The sequence below is a fragment of the Oratosquilla oratoria genome, chromosome 18, assembly GCF_046742065.1.
Source record: "Oratosquilla oratoria isolate Oo_2021 chromosome 18, ASM4674206v1, whole genome shotgun sequence".
In the NCBI taxonomy this organism is placed as follows: Eukaryota; Metazoa; Arthropoda; class Malacostraca; order Stomatopoda; family Squillidae; genus Oratosquilla; species Oratosquilla oratoria.
Genome location: NC_134794.1, coordinates 1007098 through 1030000, shown reverse-complemented (window position 1 = coordinate 1030000; position 22903 = coordinate 1007098). Strand labels below are relative to the sequence as shown.

General features: G+C 40.8%; 1 protein-coding gene across 5 annotated transcripts in view; it reads left to right on the top strand.

Annotated features, from left to right (window-relative positions):
* Positions 1-22903, top strand: part of LOC143034969 (uncharacterized) — a 303162-nt gene that overhangs the window by 191899 nt on the left and 88360 nt on the right. For all 5 annotated transcript variants that reach the window (XM_076201314.1, XM_076201313.1, XM_076201315.1 and 2 more), the window contains exons 6-11: positions 4269-4385; positions 6052-6144; positions 6831-7024; positions 12297-12434; positions 15670-15758; positions 21629-21848. In XM_076201314.1, coding sequence (XP_076057429.1) covers positions 4269-4385; positions 6052-6144; positions 6831-7024; positions 12297-12434; positions 15670-15758; positions 21629-21848 — 851 coding nt within the window. The remainder of the gene's footprint in view (positions 1-4268; positions 4386-6051; positions 6145-6830; positions 7025-12296; positions 12435-15669; positions 15759-21628; positions 21849-22903) is intronic.

The following is a 22903-nucleotide window of genomic DNA, read 5'->3' as shown; positions in this document are numbered from 1 at the left end:
CACACGTGCGCATGGCATTAGTTTTGTAGCGTCTCTGCCTGCCAAAATCAGTGGAACAGAGACCGAACCCCTGTAAGGGCTTAAAAAGATATCACAATACTCCAAACCGAAACTGTATCCCTTGAACAAGATGATGGTGCGTCTCAGAATTTTTTCTTTATTAATTCATTTGCTGATTTATTATTTACTTGTTTGTTTATTTATTTATTTTGGAGAATGCGAGTTTTGAACAGATTTTGGATACAGGCTTAGCGTGAACAACCTGGTTCCCGGAACCTGTTTTTTCATCTGACTGAGATTAATGTGATTGTAATACCGTCGCAATTTGAGCTCTTGCAAATGCGACAAGGCTTTTGAAAATCCTGTAGCGTTGATTCGCTTCCGGCAAAAGTGAATCAGACTGCAAAAACTGTTACATAAGAATCATTACTCAGGATTTACAATGAAAGCTTATTACGCTCTGCAAAGGAACCAAACAAGATTTGAGGACCTTTTGTCCACATTGTGCAAAATCAACAACATTGGTGGAACACGTGGCCTTCATTTCGACTTCTTCTTGATTGCCTTCCGTCGTCGACGCACCTAGAAGGAAGTGAACGGAATATCATCACAGAAGAGAATGATCAAAACAATACAAAGGCTTAGGAACCTTAACTCACTCACACTCTCTGGAAAGACGTTGAGTGCGGGATGATCTAATAGGGGTATTCAAGTGGTGAAAGGGCTTTAACAAGGCAAGGTCGTCATGTTAAGACAGCAGCAGGGCAGGACTCTGTAGTCATGGGTTTAAATTGGACCAGTTTAGGTTTAACAAGGAAATAGGAAAGAGGCAAGAACTAGTGTACCAGCAGAGTGGTTAACGAATGATGGCATAACAGACTTAGTAACCATGTACTCTTAGTGAGCGTTCAAACAACAATGGGTTTGTTTTGAGAGAAGATCACTTTATGGAGAGGGATGACAGGTAATGAGAGACATGGAACTGCCTAGTGTAGACCGTAGGGTCTCGTGCATTTTATTCCGTTTTTATGTTCTAATAGATCACTGAAATTCGTCAAACTTTGTCATTTTGTTCTGGCTAACATCAAACCGTTTTATTGTGCTGCTGCTGCTGCTGCTGCTGCTGCTGCTGAAGCTTCCCGAACCTCGATGATCCTTCTTGGTGGCTCAACTATCGAGGACACTCAAACCTGACCCAAATACCAGTCGTGTTTGTTACATAAGAATAAGGAGACTGCAAGAGATCATAAGACCTACATTAGGTAGTTCCATGTCCCTTGCCACCTGTCATCCCTATCCATAAAGTGATCTTTTCTCAAAACAATCCATAGTTTCAGCTCTCATTGCTTCATGGTTACTAAGTCTGTTATGCCATCATCCCTTAACTAACCACTCTCTTGCTAAACCAGTTCTTGCCTCCTCTTGCCTCTTTCCTATTTCCTTCTTAAACCCAAATTCGTCGAATTCAAATCCATGACTACGAGTCCTGTCTTGCTCTTTTGTATGATGACCTTGTTAAAGCCCTTCCACCATTTGAATACCTCTATTACATCACCCCGCACTCTTCCTCTTTCCAGAGAGTGTGAGTTAAGGTGCCTAAGCCTGGCTTCGTGCAGTACATTTCCAAGCCTTTGTAATATTTTGGTCATTTTCCTCTCTACTGATTCTAGTGAATCAATATCCATTTTGTAGGATGGAGACCAAAATTGTACCGTGTAGTCGAGCATGGGTCTATCGCTAGAAAAAGATTAATGATTGTTGAAAAAGTGGGGGTGTTGTAAATGAATTACTGTATTTGGTAATACATTAATAAGCATTCTACAACAAAAGAAGTTGTATATTTACATCACTCCCGTACACTTTGGGTCAGATTCGACGCCCCCTCCCCCTCTATTCCATCAAAGGAAACTGCCCCCCCCCTCGATCGATAGATATCGACACCAACATTTCGACTTTATCAGGAACAAAGGCGGTCAAGGTCTTCGAGTTGATCGAGTTAAGGTCGACGGGCGGTGGCGGCCGCGGCGGCCTTCGGGCATGGGAGGGTCTTTGCGTAAATGACGGTTATCGGAGGCGGGAGGGAGGTTGGAGGGGTCCGGTGGGCGGGCGGTCGAGGGTAGGGGTATGGGGTCTTTCGGGGGTGGGGGGCGCAGGAGGAGGGGAGGGGGAGGGGGCTCGAGTCTATTCCAGAGATTATTTTGTTCTTAGAAAAGTTCTCTTATCCAGACTCTATTGAGCATTTCTTTCATTTATGTATGTATATTTTCTTATGTCTATTTATTTGATTAATTTATTCATTATTTTTCTACGTCAGCACCTTATAAGGCCTTTCAGGAGCGGTGTCAAGCCACCCAAGCCATGCTATTAACCGCTTCCCTCAAATAGATAAAATCGCCTGGCGACAGCTAGGAAAACATGAATAATGATCGCCGCTGTCTCCGGGTTTATTGAAATGGGGATGGAATCTCCGCAGCTGAATGGAATGTTTTAGCGGCACACAGGGAAAAAAGACATGCCTACCGACTTATTACATTACATTACACTGTAAACGGATTGAAAACACCTTTCGAAAATATATTTGAAAATTAGAAAGTGCTGATGTACCCGGCCGAAATTTTCCAAATTTAAGAAGTTTCCGTAACGAATATTAGAGTTTTTTTTTAATTGTAGATATTCCTAATAGAAAAATTGTATGAAGGATTGTGCTGACAGCACTGTATGGGACAGAAACATGGAACATAAAAGAGGAAGAGAGTACGAGTTTGAATGCATTTGAGATGAAATGCCTGAGAAGTATGGTAGGGGTTACTAGGCTTGATAGAGTGAGAAACGAGGAGGTGAGGAGGAGAGCGGTAGTGGAAAAGGAGATGGCAGATAGGGCTGATGAAAGATTATTGGGATGGTTTGGATACATGGAAAGAATGAGCGAAGAAAGATTAGTAAAAGAGGTGTGAAAGGGAGAGGTAGGAGTGAACACGAGGGGGTGACCTAAGATGAGATGGATGGATGGGGGTAAAAGGGGCATTGGAAAAAAGGAAAATGTCTGTTGAGGAAGGAAGGGAGATGACAAAATATAGGAGTGAGTGAAGAAGGGTTGTGTATGGATGATGCTGTGATGCATGGAAGGGAGTGGATGGGGGGTGAGGGATTATGTTTGAATAATTTTTTGACAGTCCGAAAGGATTTCTCCCCGTCTTCTCTTTTTCTACATGAGGGAACGGAGAGTGGGGGTCGTCAATTAAAAGAAGCTGCCTTGCTGTGGATGTGCTGTGTCTTGCTACATTGCTTCTGACACAGGGCAGTGGGCGAGAAAAGAGGGAAGGAGGGGTGGTGAAATATGGGAGTGGAGTATGTGGGGATAAAATGTGTGGGAGTGGATTTATGTTTTTTTTTCTTCTTGTAAGGGGGAAAAGTTGTTGGTTATGTATGTCCTGTATGTATGGAAACGTGTCATTGCTCCCTGGATGTTGACAAGCGTACGCGACATGACATCATTTCCCCAGTGGGCTGAATTGCAGATGTACGATAATTAGGTCTGTTTGATGTCTGGAGCTCCATCAGTGACTGTTGACATCTGTTAAATTCGATGCATTCTACAACTGAGTGAAACTGTGTTCCTGTTCACTTGGCGTGTTTACTGTCAACCTACAGTAAGTGCGATGTTTTTCAGCTGTGCTACCAGACTTATTCATCTTGCGTGTCGCTGAATGCACATTATTTAGTATTTTTCGAATAAGAATTCTTCATATTACTGTATATGTTGCCAAGAATGTTGTACCAGCCGCTGCCGTATTTGTTCTTCAATAAATCCCCAAGTTAAAATGAGTGAAGATAAAAACATTACCTCAGACTGATAAAATGATACCAAGCTGGAGTTAGATATAATTCAAATAAGTAAATATCTGATGGCCACTATGTGGCCTGATTAGAACGAGAAAGACCTTAGAATTTGTGCTCTTCACTAGTTGGAAGCAAAAATGAACTGAATTAAAGAACAGGTCAAAAGTTTGTTTATCCCATATAACACAGCAGATATAACACACCCATATAACCAAAGTTTCTTCCCAGAGATGTGGTCTGCGGGTTTCCAATCGGTGAAGCTTCTGAAGCAATATTAAATCGTTTTATTGTTATTATAGTTGTTGTTGTTGTTATTATCTATTGTTATTGTTATAGATGCAATTATATTTCTTGACCGCCAGTTGCCCAGTCATTGAACTTTTTCTAGTGTTCAAGACAGTTTGTACATTTTTGTTTTTCTTTGGCAGTTCAGTGACAGCGGTGTGGTGGAGAGCTACACGTGTTTCACCAACAACTGGAAGAGGGCGAAGGAGGCGGCGAAAGCAGCAGTGCAGTCCAAGCTCTCCTTCAGGGATTTCCTGTCGGTTAGTACAAAGAGGTGTATGTTAACACAAGTGTTTTTTTTATCCTATTAATTAATTAATTATATTTAGAAGAAAAATGACTATAGTTATGATAATTGAACTGATGATTGAATACTGGTAGTGTGCAGATACACACACAGTTCCAACTCCGTCATGATTAGGTGAATATTGTTAGGTGAACACACACACACTCGCACTCCAATAATGTTTGCTATTTATATGAATGACATGGATGATGATGTGATATGTTACATGAACTTCTTTGCAGACGATGCTAAATTGTTGAGGAAAGTGAAAACCGAAACGGACTGCGAATTAGTACAGAGAGACCTCAACCTAGAAAAGGCGTTTGACAAAGTACCTCACCGTCGACTTGTGTGGAAATTGGAGCATGTTGGAGGACTGAGAGGCAAACTATTACAATGAATTAAAGACTTTTTGAAGGAAAGATACATGAGAATGGTTGTAAAGGAAAAAATGTCAAGATGGAGAGCAGTAACAAGTGGAGTGCCACAAAGTTCAGTGCTTGCACCACTAATGTTTCTTGTCTATGTCAATGACGACATGATGGAAGGGACAACAGGCAATGCCAACATGTTTGCAGATGATGCAAAAATCATGAGAAGAGTGAAAAATGAGAAGGATGGTAAACTATTGCAAAAAGATCTAGACACTTTTTTTTTTTTGCATTGAGCCAAGAATGGGAAATGAAGTTCACAACAAAAAAATGCAAAGTGCTGGAAATGGGCAGTAGTGGCAAAAGATCGTCCTTAAACTACTCCTTGGGAAGTGAACCCATTACAAAAGCAAAAGAGGAGAAAGATTTAAGAGTATTGATAAAAGACAACCTGTGACTTGGTAGACATATCAGCAAGGTTGTGGGAGAAACATAAAGACTACTGCAGAAGATCAAAGTGGCATTTCACTATATGGATGAATAGATGATGAAAAAACTTATTGAAACCCTGATCTGTCCAAGACTGGAATATGTGTCAGTAGTATGGCCCCCACACAAAGTGAATGATATAAGCAAGATCAAGGGAATACAAAGGGTAGCAACCAAACTGGTCCCCAGCCTGGCAGATAAGCCATATGAGGAAAGGCTAAAAGAACTGGGTCTGCCAACTTTGAAAGATTGAAGAAAAAGAGGTGATATGATAACAGTATGCAGGTCACTAAAGGAGATATATTGTATTGACAGAAGAGATCTCCTGATTAAAGATGGGAAGGCTTTAAGAGGTCATGGGAGTAAATTAAGAAAGACCACATTATGTCTAAAGGATGTGAAGGAGTATAGTTTTCCATATAGACATATAAATACCTGGAATAGCTTAGAAGGTGATATAGCCCAAGTTCAAACAATACATGAGTTCAAATCTAAATATAATAATTGGAAATCAAAGATATAGATTAAGTTGGAACCATACATGAATTTGAGTCTAGGTATGTTAGAAAATTAGAGAATAGGAGATGGGACCCAGCAAGTGTTGCTGTATACTACAAATAGGTAAATACACATACATGCAGGTACACATACAAGCACAAAGAATAGCAGTTGTGTAATTGTAATGTGTTTAAAAGGAATACAGTGGGAAGGGTTCTTGGCCATAAGATTATGTTCATTTAGGAGCTCATCTGACCCCCACTTTTTTCTCTCCTGTTGTAGGGCATGGCCAAGGAGCACCCTGGCAAGTTGGACTTGAAGGCACTCCTGATCAAACCCATCCAACGCATTCCCCAATATGAACTGCTCATCAAAGTAAGTGGTGTTCAGGAGGGTGATTAAAAGGGAAGGTGAGTAACCTATTCTTTAGCCATGGTGTTCTCTCTGCTGAACAAAGTTGGTTGATGTTATCCAGAAGAAAATGATTAAGAGAACATTACTATATCAAAGGGGTTGAGACAACCTTTACCCCTTTTGCTATGGTGACATACCCTAACAAAGTTGTCTGGAGTTTGTCACAATAGCCAGGGTGAATTATTTAAGATGTGTTCTGGGGAGACATCCTGTAAGTGGCAAATGCCAACAAATGTCAGAAGGAGTATCATGTTAGAGTGAAGCCTTTTATTTTGGTCCAATATTTCACTTGTTAGAGCTTTATTAACTTCAGCTACCCAATATGATCAGTAGTATAACCATTCATAAATTCTATTCTAGTAAACTCAAAATGATTTTTATTCAGGTGAGAGGACAAACTTGGTCAAATAGAGTTGTGATTTATGATCAATCAAGATTCTATTTTGTTTTGAGTCTGACCCTTCAGCTGAATAGAATTGTCATTTACAAGAATAGAAGCTGTAGGTGTCACCATAGGTGGTTAAATATTTGCTGATATCTTTGGTCATTTCATCACAACAGCATTTCCCCAATGTGCAAAGTTTTTAATTGCTTCCCTTTTCTTGATTCTTGACCAAACCAATATTTTACATAACTCTTGCCAACAGCGTCTCCTGAAGCACACCAGCCGTGAACACCCAGATTATCCGCTCTTGACGGAGGCTATGGGCCTGGTGCACCAAGTGGCCGTCCGCATTGATGCTGTGGAGCAAGAAGCCCTCCAGCACGAGAAGCAGCAGCTCCTCCTGAAGGAAATAGAAAACATCATTGAAGGCCTCGATGGTCTTGTACAGCCTGATAGGTTGGTAGTAACGATAAAGATGATGCCTTTGTGGTTCACAAGATAATAGCTAGGGATGTGGAACAGCATTTTTGTTTCTATTTTTTGTGGGACCAATGATGAGTAACTGCAAATGGTGGTCCTCCAGCCCTGAAGGGCTAACATTCAGTATATGGACTGGGTTTATAATCTATCACATAAATAGAACTGACAGTTGGTGACTTTTGCCTTCTCCTTCTTTATGCTGGTGATGTAGAAATGGTCTCTCACTGATACAACACAGACAACAATGATGTTTTTTCCCAGAAAGATCTTCTTAGTATTTACCTAGTTGTACCTAGTTGTACCTAGTTGTACCTAGTTGTAATATATGGGAGGGGAGCTATGCTCGTGGTGACCCATCTTTGTATCTCTCTGCATCAAGTTTTATCTTAAAATCTTGTATAGTGTTAGCACATACTGTTTTGTTGTCTAATTTGTTCCATGTATTTATCGCTCTGTGTGGGAAACTGTTCCTTTTCAAGTTTTTTCTATAACTATCCTTTTTCAATATTTTTCCGTGTCCTCTTGTTTTACCATTTTCCCACACTAATAGGTCATTCCTTTCATTATTCTGTAGATAGTCAGCAAATCTCCTCTTTCTCTTCTTTGTTCCAGAGTTGGTAGGTTCAATTTGGATAGTCTTTGCTCATATGTTAGTTCAGCGAGTGTCGGTGCTAGTTTGGTTGTCGCTCTTTGTAATCTTTCTAGTTTCTTAATATTCTTTTTGGTACTGGGTGTCCAAAGTGATGCTGCGTACTCAAGTTTTGGTCTTATTAGTGTAGTTAGTATTTTCCTTATCATTTCTTCGTCCATATAAGTTGTACATGATCTCTTCATGATTTCTTCCAGGTATTTCACCCATCTTTTTTTTGACAACTCCTTAAAATTTTTTTGCTATTGTGCTTGTTAGTGAGACCGGTCTGTAGTTAGATGGATCTTCCTTATCACCTCCCTTATAAATTGGTACAATGGCACTTTTCTTTCTTTAAGTGAGAATTTAATCATATTATATATTTTGTACAGTGGACAAGGTACAGGGATGACCCGTCATCTAGGAGGTGCTAAGATGAGAGGGAGGGTGGAGGGGTGTGGAGTGTTTTCAGGGATGGAATGGGTGGGAATGATTTTATGCCTTTTCCTTTTTGGCTACCTCCCTAATAAGGGGGAAAAAGCCTTGGTATATGTATGTATGTATGTATATATTTTGTCAGTTAATTCTTCCATATATTCTTTCAGTATCCAGTTTGCATGAGGGGGAGTCGGTGGGGGATGGGGGGTGAGGAATTATGTATGAGAAAAAATTTGACGCAGCCCGAAGGGATTTCTCCCCGTCTTTTCCTTTTCTGCATGAGGGGACGGAGACGGGGGGTTGCCGAATTTATGAAGCAGCCTTGCTGTGGATGTGCTGTGTCTTGTGACACTGCTTCTGACCCAGGGTAGTGGACAGGATGCAGGGATGACCCATCATCCAGGAGGTGCTAAGATAGAAGGGAGGGAGGAGGGTGGAGGGGAGTGGAATATATGGGAAATGAAATGGGTGGGAGTGATTTCTGTGGCTTTTTCTTTTTGGCTACCCCCTGTGTAAGGGGGAAAAAGCCTTTGGTATATGTATGTATGTTTCAGCAGTCGTTGCTAAAAGAAAGGGATGGGAGGAGGATTGGTCTTTCTGCCATACATAGCTGCCTTGCATTGTGGGTAATGGTGGTTAAATTAGAAAAGAATGTTTACAGAACTGAAGAAGTTTTCATTCAGCTTGCACAGGTTAAAGGTTTATTTTGGTGTTTTGCATATTGGTATGGAACTTTAGTATGTTTACCTAGTTGTATCATATGGGAAGGGGAGCTATGCTTGTAGTGACCTGTCTTTTTTTTATCTCGCAGCATCTAGTTTGTTCTTAAATTCTTCTATGGTTTTTGCACACACTATTGTCCAATTTGTTCCAGACATCCACCACTCTATGGATTTTTTTTTTTTTTTTTTTCAGATCTCTTCTATAATTATCCTTTTTGAGTTTCATTTCATGTCCTCTTGTTTTTATTTTATCCCACTTTAATAAGTCTTCTTTGTCAAGGACTTCCTTGTCTTTCATGATTCTGTAAATTGACAGTAGATCTCCTCTTTCTCTTTGTTCCAAGGTTGGTAGTTCCAGTTTAGACTTAATGAATTAGCTATGTCTGGATATCCTTGGATAAATTTCCTATAATATCCTGTCAATCGTGAGAAACTTCTAACTTTTTTTACATTGTTTGGAACTGGATAATACTTGACTGCTTCAACCTTTGAATTTACTGTACTAAGTCCATGCCTGTCTATTTTATGTCCCAAACAAATAACACTGTCCTGCAAAAAGTTTACATTTTTCAAGTTTCAGTTTCAATCCTGCTTCAACTAGTCTTGAGAATATCAAATCAAATTTCCTAATAGTGCTCAGCCACTGTTTGGGAGACTATTAAAATATCATCTAGAAATACACTGGTGGTGTTTCCTAACAACCCATTTAGAACTGTATTCATTAATCTCATGTAAGTTAATGGACTATCACATAACCCAGATGGCATTCATTTGAACTCATAATGTCCTGTTGGAGTAGAAAATGCTGTGAATTCTCGTGAGTCTTCATGCAGCACAATCTGCCAGAATGCAGACTGATATCTATAGTACTGAAGTACCTATTTTCAGTTCCCAAACTTCTAAGAATTTTCCCTATTTCCGGTAATGGTAATCGGTTGGGTATGGTCTGCTTATTCAATTCCCTATGATCGATAACTGGACGCATGGTACCATTTGATTTTGGGACCAGAATCGGAGGGAAATTCCACCCTGAGTCCAATTTCAAACCTTTTAATCTAATTGATTCTGGGATGGTTAAATTTTCAAAGTCTACTGTGACTCCTTTCAACTGCACACTTACCCTGCTAATTGCTCTGGAGTGTAATAATGTCGACTTATTATGCCACCTACAATTAGCAAAGCTTCTTTTGAAGTTGATGAATTATTAATTTCTGGGATTTCTTGAACATCTGAGTTGGGTTCACTTTATGAGACTTTATTTTCTGTTGGTGTGGACCGCTCTGCTCTGCTATCTAAAATATCATTGTTATCTGTATGTAGAGATTCTCTGATTACTGTTACTGGCTCAAAGTCTGGTTGATTTAAAAATGGGATTAACTGTGCTTTCACTAAGATCCCTAACTCATCAGGACACATGACCATGCTGTCTTTTCTCATAGTTACAAATCCTATCAGTAAATCTCCGGGGAAAACAGATTCTTCTGCAACTATCACTAGAATGTGCAAATGCTCATTTTTATATAAGATGATCTCAAATTCAACCGTACCTAATGTTTTTAACTGACTTTCAGTTACTCCTTGCAATGAATAATGGATTGGTTCCAAGATTTTCACTCCTGGTTTCAACTGGTTATAACATTAACTACAGATCCTGTATCAGTAAATATTTGAATAGGTTTATTGAACACTACCCACAATGAGAGGTCCTACAGAAGTTCTTCCAATTGTAATAGCCAGTTTACAACTATCTTTCATGTTGGGGTTTTCTTTCACCCTTCTATCACTCTTGACCCTAACACAATACTGTCTATGTATATTTCTATGGGCTCTGTAGTGTTGTTTTATTTTGTGTCTGGGGTTTTTCCTCGTGTTTCTGGGTGAATATGAAAATTTGGTTTTGTTCTACACTCTTGTGTAGAACCCTCTGATGATACAAACAGAAAGATGGGTTTCTACAATGATATAATGACCCTCATATTTGCAATTTCTACAAATAGTTTCATAATAACACTCTTGTGCTTTATGTCCTCAGGTATTACAATTGTAACATTCAATTCTAGCATTCCTTGATGTGCTTCTACTATGTTCAGATCATCTGTTTCTATAATCACTTCAAGAGTTTCTAGTTTCTGTTGTTGCATTCCCACTGTCATCACATATGGACTAATTCCTTTTGATTCACTATAACCTTGAAGAAGGTAATCTGTCTCCCTTAAACCCATTGTGTGTTTAAGATCTGTATGCAGCTTTTCTGCAGTTATTTTAGCAAAATTATATATAATCATACCTTTGAATTTCAAAAGTCAATTTGAATTGACTGCCTCTTCTTAGGCTTCCACATATGTCAACCTAGTCTTCCTTGGTTCACTACCTCATTGTCGCTCATTCATTCATAATAGTACCTCATCCCCTTCTTCACTCGTAGTAGTAGCTTGTCCCCTCGTTCACTTGTAATAGTAGCTTGTCCCCTCATTCACTCATAGTAGTAGCTCGTCCCCTCATTCACTAGTAGTAATAGCTTGTCTCCTCGTTCACTCGTAGTAGTAGCTCGTCCCTTTGTTCACTTGTAGTAGTAGCTCGTTGTAGACCCCTCTCATTGTTGTCTTGTTGTCCCTGGTAGTCAGCATGCACATGGCTGCATGCTTGTGGTTGTGTGCACTGCAGTTATGCACTGTAGATTGGTGTACCCGTACAGTTGTAGCTGTATCTTGAACTAACTCCTGTAGTTTGATGCACCCGTCCCATTTTGTCATGGGCATTTTCTTTTCACCCATTCCATCCCACCACTGTTACTTCTGTTGTTGTTAATATTTACTTTTCCCTTCATAGTTTTGTATTTCATTTCTTGTTTCTACTTTCTTTTCCTCACTATCTTTATGTAGGTTAGTCACTCACAGTATTTTTCTGTAGGAAGACCCTTTGCATGCAATCATCTTAGTCAAGTTCCATTACTTTGTATAAGAAAAGGGAATTAAAATGAACTTAATCAATTTACACTGAGGGACTCCCCATTGGAATCCTCAATTTGATCACTAGGTCAGTTTGTATTGACATCATGATTTCTTTAGTCCAGTGCTCTTAGATCTAGGTACCCCTCGTAAGGGCGTGACTTTACTTCCTTGAACCAATTGAATTTTCTCCACCCTTTCTCCAATCAGAAAGACTGTTACAGACATCTTAAGCAATACTGCTTACTCAAGGAATCTCGAAATCAAGGCATCACTGCCTTACTTTATATATTATTACATCAGCACAATACAGCAATGAAATTGGGTCCAAGGAACAAGATTATGCAACTCCACCTACGGCTGTTGTTTACCAAACATTAAACTCATAAAAATGAAATTCTCACTATGTACCCCTCTATCTACCTTGTCTACCTTTATATACCAGCCTCTTACAAATTGACAGTTGACTGATATTAATGAAATCCTCCTCTCAATATCTTTCTACTTTCCAGAACATTCCTGTGCCATGACCTTGTTACTGTGAACTCGGGCTTAGGCACGAGGAAGGAACGGTGTCTCTTCCTCTTCTCCGACCTCCTTGTCATCACCTCCATCAAGAGGCGCTCTGGTACCATCAGGAAAGGATCCAGGTGATGATGACTTTTTGCACAAGTTGATTAAATGGCTTGCTGTGAACCCTTAGTATATTATAGTCTGCCCAGCCAAATTGGGCAGGTTCTGCTGTACTCTTCCACATAGCTGATATGTGGATACAATCCATAAAAAGTAAAGAATGGTGTAGCCAGTTACCTTCCAGGAGGTTGCCTGATACCACTGGACAGACTGATTATTTATCATAGTTGCTAGCATTGGTAACTGGCACAATGCTAGACTAATGATGTGTTCATACAGTAATAACATGTATGGGCTACTTCTATTTCTTTATGTTAAACTCAATCCCACTCCCATGCAGTGGGAAGTGAGAAACCAAAATGAGGGCAGGTCCTGTCAGTTGCTGTAAGTTACTGGGTCTCTTAAGCCATTGTTGGGTTGCTTCCCTGCCTGGCCAGGGCTGTTGGAAACCAATGCAGGAAGCTCACAGTGGGTCCTAGGAATCAAACTCATGACCATCTGCTCATGAGTTTGACATGGTATCCACCAGGCTACCATGTAGTCCTAGCATTTCATAATGTAAAAGGAGGGAGTCACAAGGTGTGAAAAAATGGTGTGTGGAACAAGAAGGATAGGAGGAAATAGAAGGAAGAGTAGTGAGTGGTGGTATGATGAAGCAAAGAAGGTTGTAGAAGAGAAGAAACAAACATTCACAGAATGGTTATGAAATAGGACGAGAATCACATGAGAGGTACAAAGAAAAGAGAAGTAAAGCATAAGATAAGGGAGGCAAAGAGGAGAGCAGTTATGAAATGAGGTAAGAGTATGACAGAAAATTTTGAAGGTAATAAAAAGAAGTTTTGGAAAGAAATTAAGAGGAAGAGGAGGCAAATCAAATACAGAAGAAAAGGTGAAAGGTGCAGATGGAGAGATGATAATGGAAGAGACAGCAGTAAGAAGAAGATGGGCAGATTAATTTAGGGAGCAAATCTGAAGGAGGATAGGGAGGGAAAGGTAGTTGCAGTGGCAAGTGCTAAGAAATTGAGAGTGATGAGTGAGGCAAATGGAGGAGAAATAAGGAAAGATGAGGTGAAAGCAGCTATTAAAATGATGAGAGCAGGTAAGGCACCTGGATTGGATGGGTGTCATGCAAAGTGTCTAAGAATGGGAGGTACAGTGATGGTGTACTGGCTGATGAGGTTGTTTGATATTTGTCTAAAAGAGGCTAGAGTACTAGAGGACTGGAGGAGTGCCTGTATAGTTCCACTTTACAAGGGAAAAGGGGACAAGTGTGAGTGTAGTAGTTTGAGAGGGATCAGTTTGTTGAGTGTAGTTGGGAAGGCTTATGGGAAAGTTTTGATTGAGAGGATTAGGATGGGAACAGAGGGAGTAATTGGTGTGGAACAATGTGGGTTTAGGACAGATAGGGGTTACGTGGATCAGATTTTGTGGTAAGGCAGATATGTGAGAAAGTTTTAGGAAAAAGTATGGATATATTTTGGGGCCTTTATGGATTTGGAAAAGGTCTTATTACAGGGTAGGCAGGAAGACACTGTGGGAGGTATTGCAGATATATGGGATAGGAGGAAAGCTGTTAAGAGAAGTCAAAAGTTTTTACAAAAGTAGTAGAGCTTGTGTTAGGATTAGAAATGGAGAGAGTGAATGGTTTGAGGTAAAGGTAGGACTTTGCTAGGGATGTGTTATGTCACTTTGGCTATTCAGTTTATACATGGATAGGGTGATGCGAGAGGTAAACTCAAGGGTATTGGGCCAGTGTTTAGAGATGGTTGAAAAAATGGAGAAAAGTGGGAGATAACCCGGTTGTTGTTTGCTGATGACACTGCGCTTGTAGCAGGATTAGAGGGATTGAGGAAGTTAGTGACAGAGTTTGGGAAGGTGTATGAAAAAAGGAAGTTGAAGATGAGTATCAAGGGAGAGAGACTGAAGGAAGTGGATAGCTTTAGATACTTGGATGTGAATATGGTGGGAATAATAGGAGTGGAGGTGGAGGTAGAATGTAGGTTGAGAGAAGCAAGGAAATGCCTTGGGTAGTTAAAAAGTGTAATGAAAAATAGACATTTGGGAATGGATGCTAAAAGGAGATTGTATGAAGGAGTGATTGTGCTGACAGCACTGTATTGGGCAGAAATATGGAATGTAAGAGAGGAAGAATTTAAATGCATTTGATATGAAATGCCTGAGAAGTATGGTAGAGGTTTCTTGGTTGGATAGAGTGAGAAATGAGGAAATGAAGAGAAGAGCAGGGTGGGAAAGGGAGTTGGGAGATAGGGTTGATGAGAGTATTGGGATGGTTTGGACATGTGGAAAGAATGAATGAAGAAAGTAAAAGAGGTGTGGAAGGCAGAGGTGGAAGGAGTGAACATGAGGGGGTGACCAAGGATGAGATGGATGGGGTAAAAGGGGCATTGTAAAAGAGGGGAATGTCTGTTTAGGAAGGAAGGGAGAGGACAGAAGATAGGGGTGAATAGAGAATGGTTGTGTATGGATGATGCTGTGATGCATGGAAGGGAGTGGGTGAGGGATGGGGGGTGACAATATGTATGAATGATATTTTGACGCAGCCCGATGTAATTCTTCCCATCTTCTCTTTTACTGTATGAGGTAACGGAGAGGGTGGTTTGCTGATCAATGAAGTGGCCTTGCTGTGGATGTGCTGTGTTTTTGCTACATTGCTTCTGACCCAGGGCAGTGGGTGAGATGCAAGGATGACCTGTGGTGGAGTGTGGTTAAGTGAAACACTATTGAGATATTATTATTATTTTTTTTTTCATCTACTCAGCCATGACCAGCCACTACAAGAGGTGAATACCAAATGCCTCAGGCATAGGTCTGGGGATATGGAGAAATAATCACTACTTATACTATAAAGAGAAGAATGACTGTACTATAATACCTATACTAACTATACTATAAGTAAAGAGAAGAATTAGTACAGATCCATCATTCAGGAGGATCCAAGAAAAGAGGGAATGAGAGGTGGTGAATGGGGCTGGAGTATGTGGGGATGAAATGGGTGGGAATGGATTTATGCTTTTGATTTTGGCTATCTCCCTTGTTAGGGAAAAGAAGCTGTTGGTTATGTATGTATGTATGTAAAAGTACTGTATAGACAAATGATATCTAGCAATTGTATCCCAGTTATGAATGCTGTCAACTGTACACTATATTAGATTAATTATTAGGAATAGTCATTGTTGATGTTTGTATGTACATTCTTTACATGACAATGATTATAAAATATCTTCTTTGCAGTTTACCTTCCACCTTACTCAGCTCTCTTGAATCAAACAAATTCAAAGTCTTCAAGTTTATTCCACTAGATGATCTAGATATTGCTAGATGTAAGTATATGTATATAATTTGTGTTAGATATGTGTCTTCAAATTCATCATCTCATGCTGAGTTAGATGTATTTCTTAATGGTTGAGCTAAATTGAAAGAAACAATTAGAACATTTTCTTTGATTCTTATAAGAGGAGCAGCTCCATAGCAAAATATGAATTTCAAGAAAAAAAAATGTTAGATATATGTAGGGGATGAAAAAATTGACATGAATGTAGTTGTGATGAACTTTCAGGTGGAAATCAAACCAATCCTACCTGAACATGACCATAGCATTCTAGTGCAAAATTGAGGCTTGTGGCAGTATCTGGCGTCTCTCTACTAATGCTCAATGCCAATTGGCTAACTCTTCCACCCTTCACACTTACCCAAGGAATCCCTCACCAGACTGAGGGAAGCGATGTGTGGTCCAGTTTTACCACTAGTTTTTGTTGTTTTAGTGTACTACTGGTACCCACTGGAGATGGTCTACAGGGCAACCAAGCCACAAGATATTGGCCAAGTGGCTGCCCTTTACAAGGCAAAACACCCAGTGACAGAAATTGTGCAGATAACTGGGCTAGGCCAGAGAACGATCTACCACTAAGTGAAAAATTTGCAAGGCAGGTGAAGAGTTTGTTCTTGTACCCAAGCTGAAGTCAGGAAGGCCACAAAAGATATCCCCAAGGACTAGGACCATCATCAGGGCTATCAAGCAAAGGTTGTCATTCACTTGTCTATTGATGACAGCCCTGGTTCTTAGGGATATCTTTCATGGCCTTCATGACTGGCTTAGTTACAGGAAGAAACTGTCAGAGATAAGCAAGTACATTCCTTTAGTGCATACGTGCATTCTTGTGTACACACGCACTTCCCTTTTAGGAATGCAAATTTTTTCAAAGGAATGCAAGTAAGAGGAACACACTGCCCAAATTTTTAATGTGTTCCTGCGTTCTGAGTGTTACGAAACTATTTTTTTCTTAACACTTTCAGACGTTTTCAATGGAAACAACAAAGATGACATTAACTACGCAGCAACATTCTGTCAAGTAGAGAAGAAAAGGTAAAAGGTGCAGATGAAGAAATGATAATGGAAGAGAAGGCAGTGAGAGGAAGGTGGGCAGAGTATTTCAGGGAGTTGCTAAATGTGAAGGAGGATAGGGAGGGAAAGGTAGTTGCAGTGGGGAGTGCTAAGAAAATGAGTGTTGAGTGAGGAAAATGTAGGAGAAATAGGGAAGGATGAAGTGAAAGCAGCTGTTAAGATGATGAGAGCAGGTATGGCACCTGGTCTGGATGGATGCCATGCAGAATGTCTGAAGAAAGGAGGTACAGTTATGGTGGACTGGCTGGTGAGGTTATTTAATGTTTGTTTAAGAGAGGGTAGAGTGCCGGAGGACTGGAGGAGTGCCTGTATAGTTCCGCTTTACAAGGGAAAGGGGGACAAGTGTGAGTGTAGTAGTTTCAGAGGGATAAGCTTGTTGAGTGTAGTTGGGAAGGCTTATGGGAGGGTCTTGATTGAGAGGATTAGGAGAGGAACAGAGGGAGTAATTGGTGAGGAATAGTGTGGGTTTAAGACAGGTAGGGGATGTGTAGATCAGATTTTTGTGGTAAGACAGATATGTGAGAAAGCTATAGGAAAAGGTAAGGATGTTTTTTGAGCTTTTATGGATCTGGAAAAGGCTTATGACAGGGTAGACAGGAAGACACTGTGGGAGGTACTGCAGATATATGGGAGAGGAGGAAAGCTGTTAAGAGCAGTCAAGAGTTTTTACGAGAGTAGTAGAGCTTATATTAGGATTAGACATGGAGAGAGTGAATGGTTTGAGGTAAAGGTGGAACTTCGTCAGGGATGTGTTATGTTGCCCTGGCTGTTCAATCTTTACATGGATGGGGTGATGTGAGAGGTGAATGGAAGGGTAGTGGGTCAGGAGTTGGAGACGATTAAAGAAAATGGAGAAAAGTGGGAGGTGAGCCAGTTGTTGTTTGCTGACGACACTGCACTTGTAGCAGGATCAGAGGAGGGATTGAGGAAGTTAGTGACAGAGTTTGAGAAGGTGTGTGAAAGAAGGAAGCTGAAGATAAATGTGGGTAAAAGTAAGGTGATGAGATGTACAAGGGGAGAGAGTGACAGCAGGCTGGAAGTGAGCATTAAGGGTGAAAGACTGGAGGAAGTGGATAGTTTTAGATATTTGGGTGCAAATGTGACAGGAAAGGGAGTGGGGGTGGAGGTAGAATGTAGATTGAGAGAAGCGAGTAAATGCTTTGGTGGATTGAAAAGTGTGATGAGAAATAGACATCTGGGAATGGATGCTAAGAGGAGGTTATATGAAGGAGTGATTGTGCCAACAGCATTGCATGGGTCAGAAACATGGAACATGAGAGAGGAAGAGAGAAGGAGTTTGAATTTGTTTGAGATGAAATGTCTGAGAAGTATGATAGGGGTTACTAGGCTGGATAGAGTGAGAAATGAGGAGGTGAGGAGGAGAACAGGGGTGGAAAGGGACCAGGGAGATAGGGTTGATGAAAGAGTATTATGATGGTTTGAACACATGGAAAGAATGAGTGAAGAAAGATTAGTAAAAGAAGTGTGGAAGTCAGAGGTGGAAGGAGTGAATATGAGGGGGTGTCCTAGGATGAGATGGATGGATGGGGTGAAAGGGGCATTACAAAAGAGAGGAATGTCAGTGGAGGAAGGATGGGAGATGACAGAAGACAGGGGTGAATGGAGAGAGGTTGTGTATAGATGATGCTGTGATGCATGAAGGGGAGTGGGTGGGGGATGCGGGGTGAGGAAGTATGTGTGAGAAAAATTTGACGCAGCCTGAAGGGGTTTCTCCCGATCTTCTCCTTTTCTACATGATGGGACAGAGAGGGGGGGTCGCCGAATTTATGAAGCAGCCTTGCTGTGGATGTGCTGTGTCTTGTGACACTGCTTCTGACCCAGGGCAGTGGACAGGATGCAGGGATGACCCGTCATCCAGGAGGTGCCAAGATAAGAGGGAGGGAGGAGGGTGGAGGGGAGTGGAATATATAGGAAATGGAGTGGGTGAGGGTGGTTTCTGTGGCTTTTTCTTTCTGGCTACCCCCTGTGTAAGGGGGAAAAAGCCTTTGGTGTATGTATGTATGTATGTTCAGACAGGACAACCAAACCTTTAGTTGTTTACATTTAGGTGGGAAGCTCTCCCATTGGTCAGTGCCATTACGGCAGTACGTACAGATCACTCACTGTGTGAACCTGTCTGTACCCGTCTAACCAACGAACTTTGTAATTTTTTTCATTTGGAAGAGGTGATGAAGATGGTGGATGCTGAGGAGAGGCAGAAGAAGGTGGATCAGTTCCACCTGCTCCTCTCCACTGCCGTAGTGCCGGAGGTGAGGCGGCGGAAGGAGGTGGAAGAGATGGTCACCAAGACCCTGGACTAGTAGAGAGAGTGATGGTGAGCGTCCCCCTCAGCCACGACCTCTTCCCTACCCACTACAGGGATGCCTGGCTGGACCTCGTTAAAAAAAATAAAATGCTCCTCTTCCTAGCTCGGCTGCTGTGGAGAGGCTGTTTAGCTCAGCAGGAGACATTTTGCAGGCAAAAAGATCCAGCGTGAGCAACTAACTTTGAACAGCTGGTATTTGTGAGGGGCACCTTGGGTACAAGGAGATGCAGGAGCAGGACAAGGAGGAGGAGAAGGAAGTGGAGTAGGAGGAGTAGTAATTTTAATTCTTTGAAAAAATTAAAAATGTAACTTGTCTAGTCAGAAATATAGGCTACATATATTTTAATGTATAAAGCTCTGATGTATTTTGTTTTATTTTTGAGATGCGGAATAGTTCTTTTGATGCGCATAGTAGTGTTTTTGAGGATTCCCCCCCCCAATTTTTTGAAGAATGCACTATGTTTTTTGAGGGATGCTTTAATAGTTTGGAAGTGCTAACACAGGAATGCACCAAACGAAAACATTTGAGGAACGCTATTCCAAGAACGCACTAACCGTGGCTGGAGAAACACAGGAATGCTAACGCACTACCCAAAATCGTGGAATGTGCCCAGCTCTGGAAGCTGTGCACCTCCCTTGTGAAATACTTTGATGATGGAATAGACAATTCTCTGGCCTAGTTCTCCAGCCTAATCCAGTTATCTGTGCAATTTCCATCACTGGATGCTTTGCCTTCTAAAGAGCAACTACTTGGCCAACATCTTGTGGCATGATTGTCTTGTAGAGTATCACTGGTAGGCACCAGTAGCACAAAAACAACAAAAATTTACCATAAAAAACAAACTGCATGTCACTCTCCTCTGTCTGGTAAGGGATGCCTCAGGCAAGTTTGGAAGGTGGGAGAGTTAGCTAACAAGCATTGAGCATTAGTAGAGAGATGCCAGATACTGCCACAAGCCTCAAGTTTGGATTAGAGTACTATGGGTACATTCAGGTATGCATGGTTCCATCTCTGCCTAAAGTTTTGTCACAATTGCATTTGTGTCAATTCTTAACACCCCTGTACATGAAAAGAGCAACACTTGTGGGCTCCTGACTTACTCTCCAGTTGTAATTGGACCTTTCATGTTTGGTCTCCATTTGGGCTATATCACCTGTAGGCTATTTCAAGAGTATGCCTCTGTATAGAAAATTATTTCTTCATATCCTTTAGACTCTTGGTTGTTTTCTGCTTGTATCTGTGACCTCATGAATCCTTCCAATCCTGTATGTATCTCCAATTTTTGTCTTGAACCAGCACAATTCCCATATGTTTTTATATCTTTCCCTTCAAATATTTCCTTACACTGTCCATTTGTTTTCTATTTGGTTTCAACTTCCCTTTACATTTACTTTTTAGTCATGTAGTTATTATTTCCAGCTTGCATTAATTCTTTGAGTATAATAATGGAGTTGGGAGATTGGGTTGATGAAAGAGTATTGAGATGGTTTGGACATATGGAAAGTGAATGAAGAAAGATTAGTTAAAGAGGTGTGGAAGGCAGAGTTGCAAGGAGTGAACATAAGGGGGTGACCAAGGATGAGATGGATGGATGGGGTAAAAGGGGCATTGGGAAAGAGGGAAATGTATGTTGAAGAAGAAGGCAGAAGATAGGGGTTAGTGGAGAATGGTTGTGTATGGATGATGCTGTGATGCATGAAAGGGAGTGGGTGGGGGGTGAGGGAGTATGCGTGAATGATATTTTGATGCAGCCCAGAGGGATTTCTCCCTGTCTTCTCTTTTTCTGCATGAGGGGACGGAGAGGGGGGGTTGCTGATTAAGAGCCAAGAAAAGAGGGAGGGAAGGGTGCTGAATGGGAGTGGAATATGTGGGGATGAAATGAGTTGGAGTGAATTTATGCATTTGACTGTGGCTACCTCCCTTGTAAGGGGGAAATAGCCGTTGGTATATGTATGTATGTATGTATAACTAGGTGATCAACACATGTGTTCATATCTTTTTTCAATTTTCAGTTTATATCTTTGTTGTATTTCCATTTGAAATGTGCTTTCATTGAATGATTTGTGTGTTGAACTGGTGATATAGAAATAGAGCCTCAGCAAACTCATTGTTAATTATTTATTCTTAAATATTCTTGCCAACTTCAATTTTATGTATCCAATAGAAGAAAAGACAACATTGCCAAAAGAATTCATATTGATAAAAAGAATAAACTATATAGATAATTTACAATGTCTTATCTATAACATATTTATGAACTGACCCAGGGCAGTGGACAGGATGCAGGAGGTGCCAAGATAGGAGGGAGGGAGGAGGGTGGAGGGGAGTGGAATATATGGGAGATGAAATGGGTGGGAGTGATTTCTATGCCTTTTTCTTTTTGGCTACCCCCCATGTAAGGGGGAGGAAGCCTTTGGTATATGTATGAACTGATTATTTACTGTTATTGTCCGTTCTTCAGCTCGAGATGAGAGTGTAAAGAAGCTCCTGCGGGAAGTAGAGGCAATGGAGCAGGAGCTTGATATCCTCCAACAGATTAGCAAGCTAAGCAAAACATTACGATTGAACCACCGCCTTGAGGATATTGTGCAGGAGATGGTAGGCGGTACACAGAAACAGCTGGCTGAGAGGCAAGGTGCAGACTCACAACTTCTGGAGCTGGAACTCACAATTACTACACAGTATGTGAATGGATGGTATTTCAGTTTCTTAGTTCTAGCAGAGACAGGGAAAAGAATGAAGAAATTGGTGAGTGTATTGGTTAGGGTTTACTGCAAGAGGAAACTGAATATTAATGAACAGAGTTATGGTGGTAGCCAAGAGTGGCCACAAAATTGCAATGTATTTACCTAATTGTAGTATACAGGAAAGGAACAATACTCATTGGGTCCTGTCTCATATTCTCTAATTTTCTAACATACCACCTAGACTCAAATTCATGTACATTTCCAACTTCATCTATATCTGATTTCCAATTGTCATATTTAGATTTGAACTTGTGTATTGTTTGAGCTTGGGCTATATCACCTCCTAAGCTATTCCACATATTTATGCATCTATAAAGAAAACTGTATTTCTTCACATTCTTTAGACTTGTGGTCTTTCTTAATTTGCTCCCATGACCTCTTAAAACCCTCCCATCTTTAATCAGGAGATCTCTTCTATCAATGCAGTATATCCCCTTTTGTGACCTGAACACTAATCATGTCACCTCTTTCTCTTTGATCTTTCAGAGTTAGCAGACCCAGTACCTTTAGTCTTTCCTCATATGGTTTATCTGCTAGGTTGGGGACCAGTTTGTTTGCTTTCCTTTGTATTCTCTCAATCTTGCTTATATCCTTTAGTCTGTGTGGGGACCATACTACTGATGCATATTCCAGTCTTGGACATATCAGGATTTCAATGAGTTTTTTCATCATCTTTTGCAGTAATCCATGTCTCCATGTGTGATGCCCATCATAAGTACACACAACTCATCAAACTGTTAGATATGTGGGAAGGGCCCTTTGGTGTATTTACATAGTTGTATTTTATGGGAAGGGGAGCTATGCTCATGGTGTCCTGTCTTCTTATTTAATTTTATCTAAACTGTTTTTAAATAAAAAGGGCGTTATGTCGCCCTGGCTGTTCAACTTATACATGGATGGGGTGGTGCGAGAGGTGAATGCTAGGGTAGTGGGTCAGGGATTGGAGATGGTTAAAGAAAATGGAGAAAAGTGGGAGGTGAGCCAGCTGT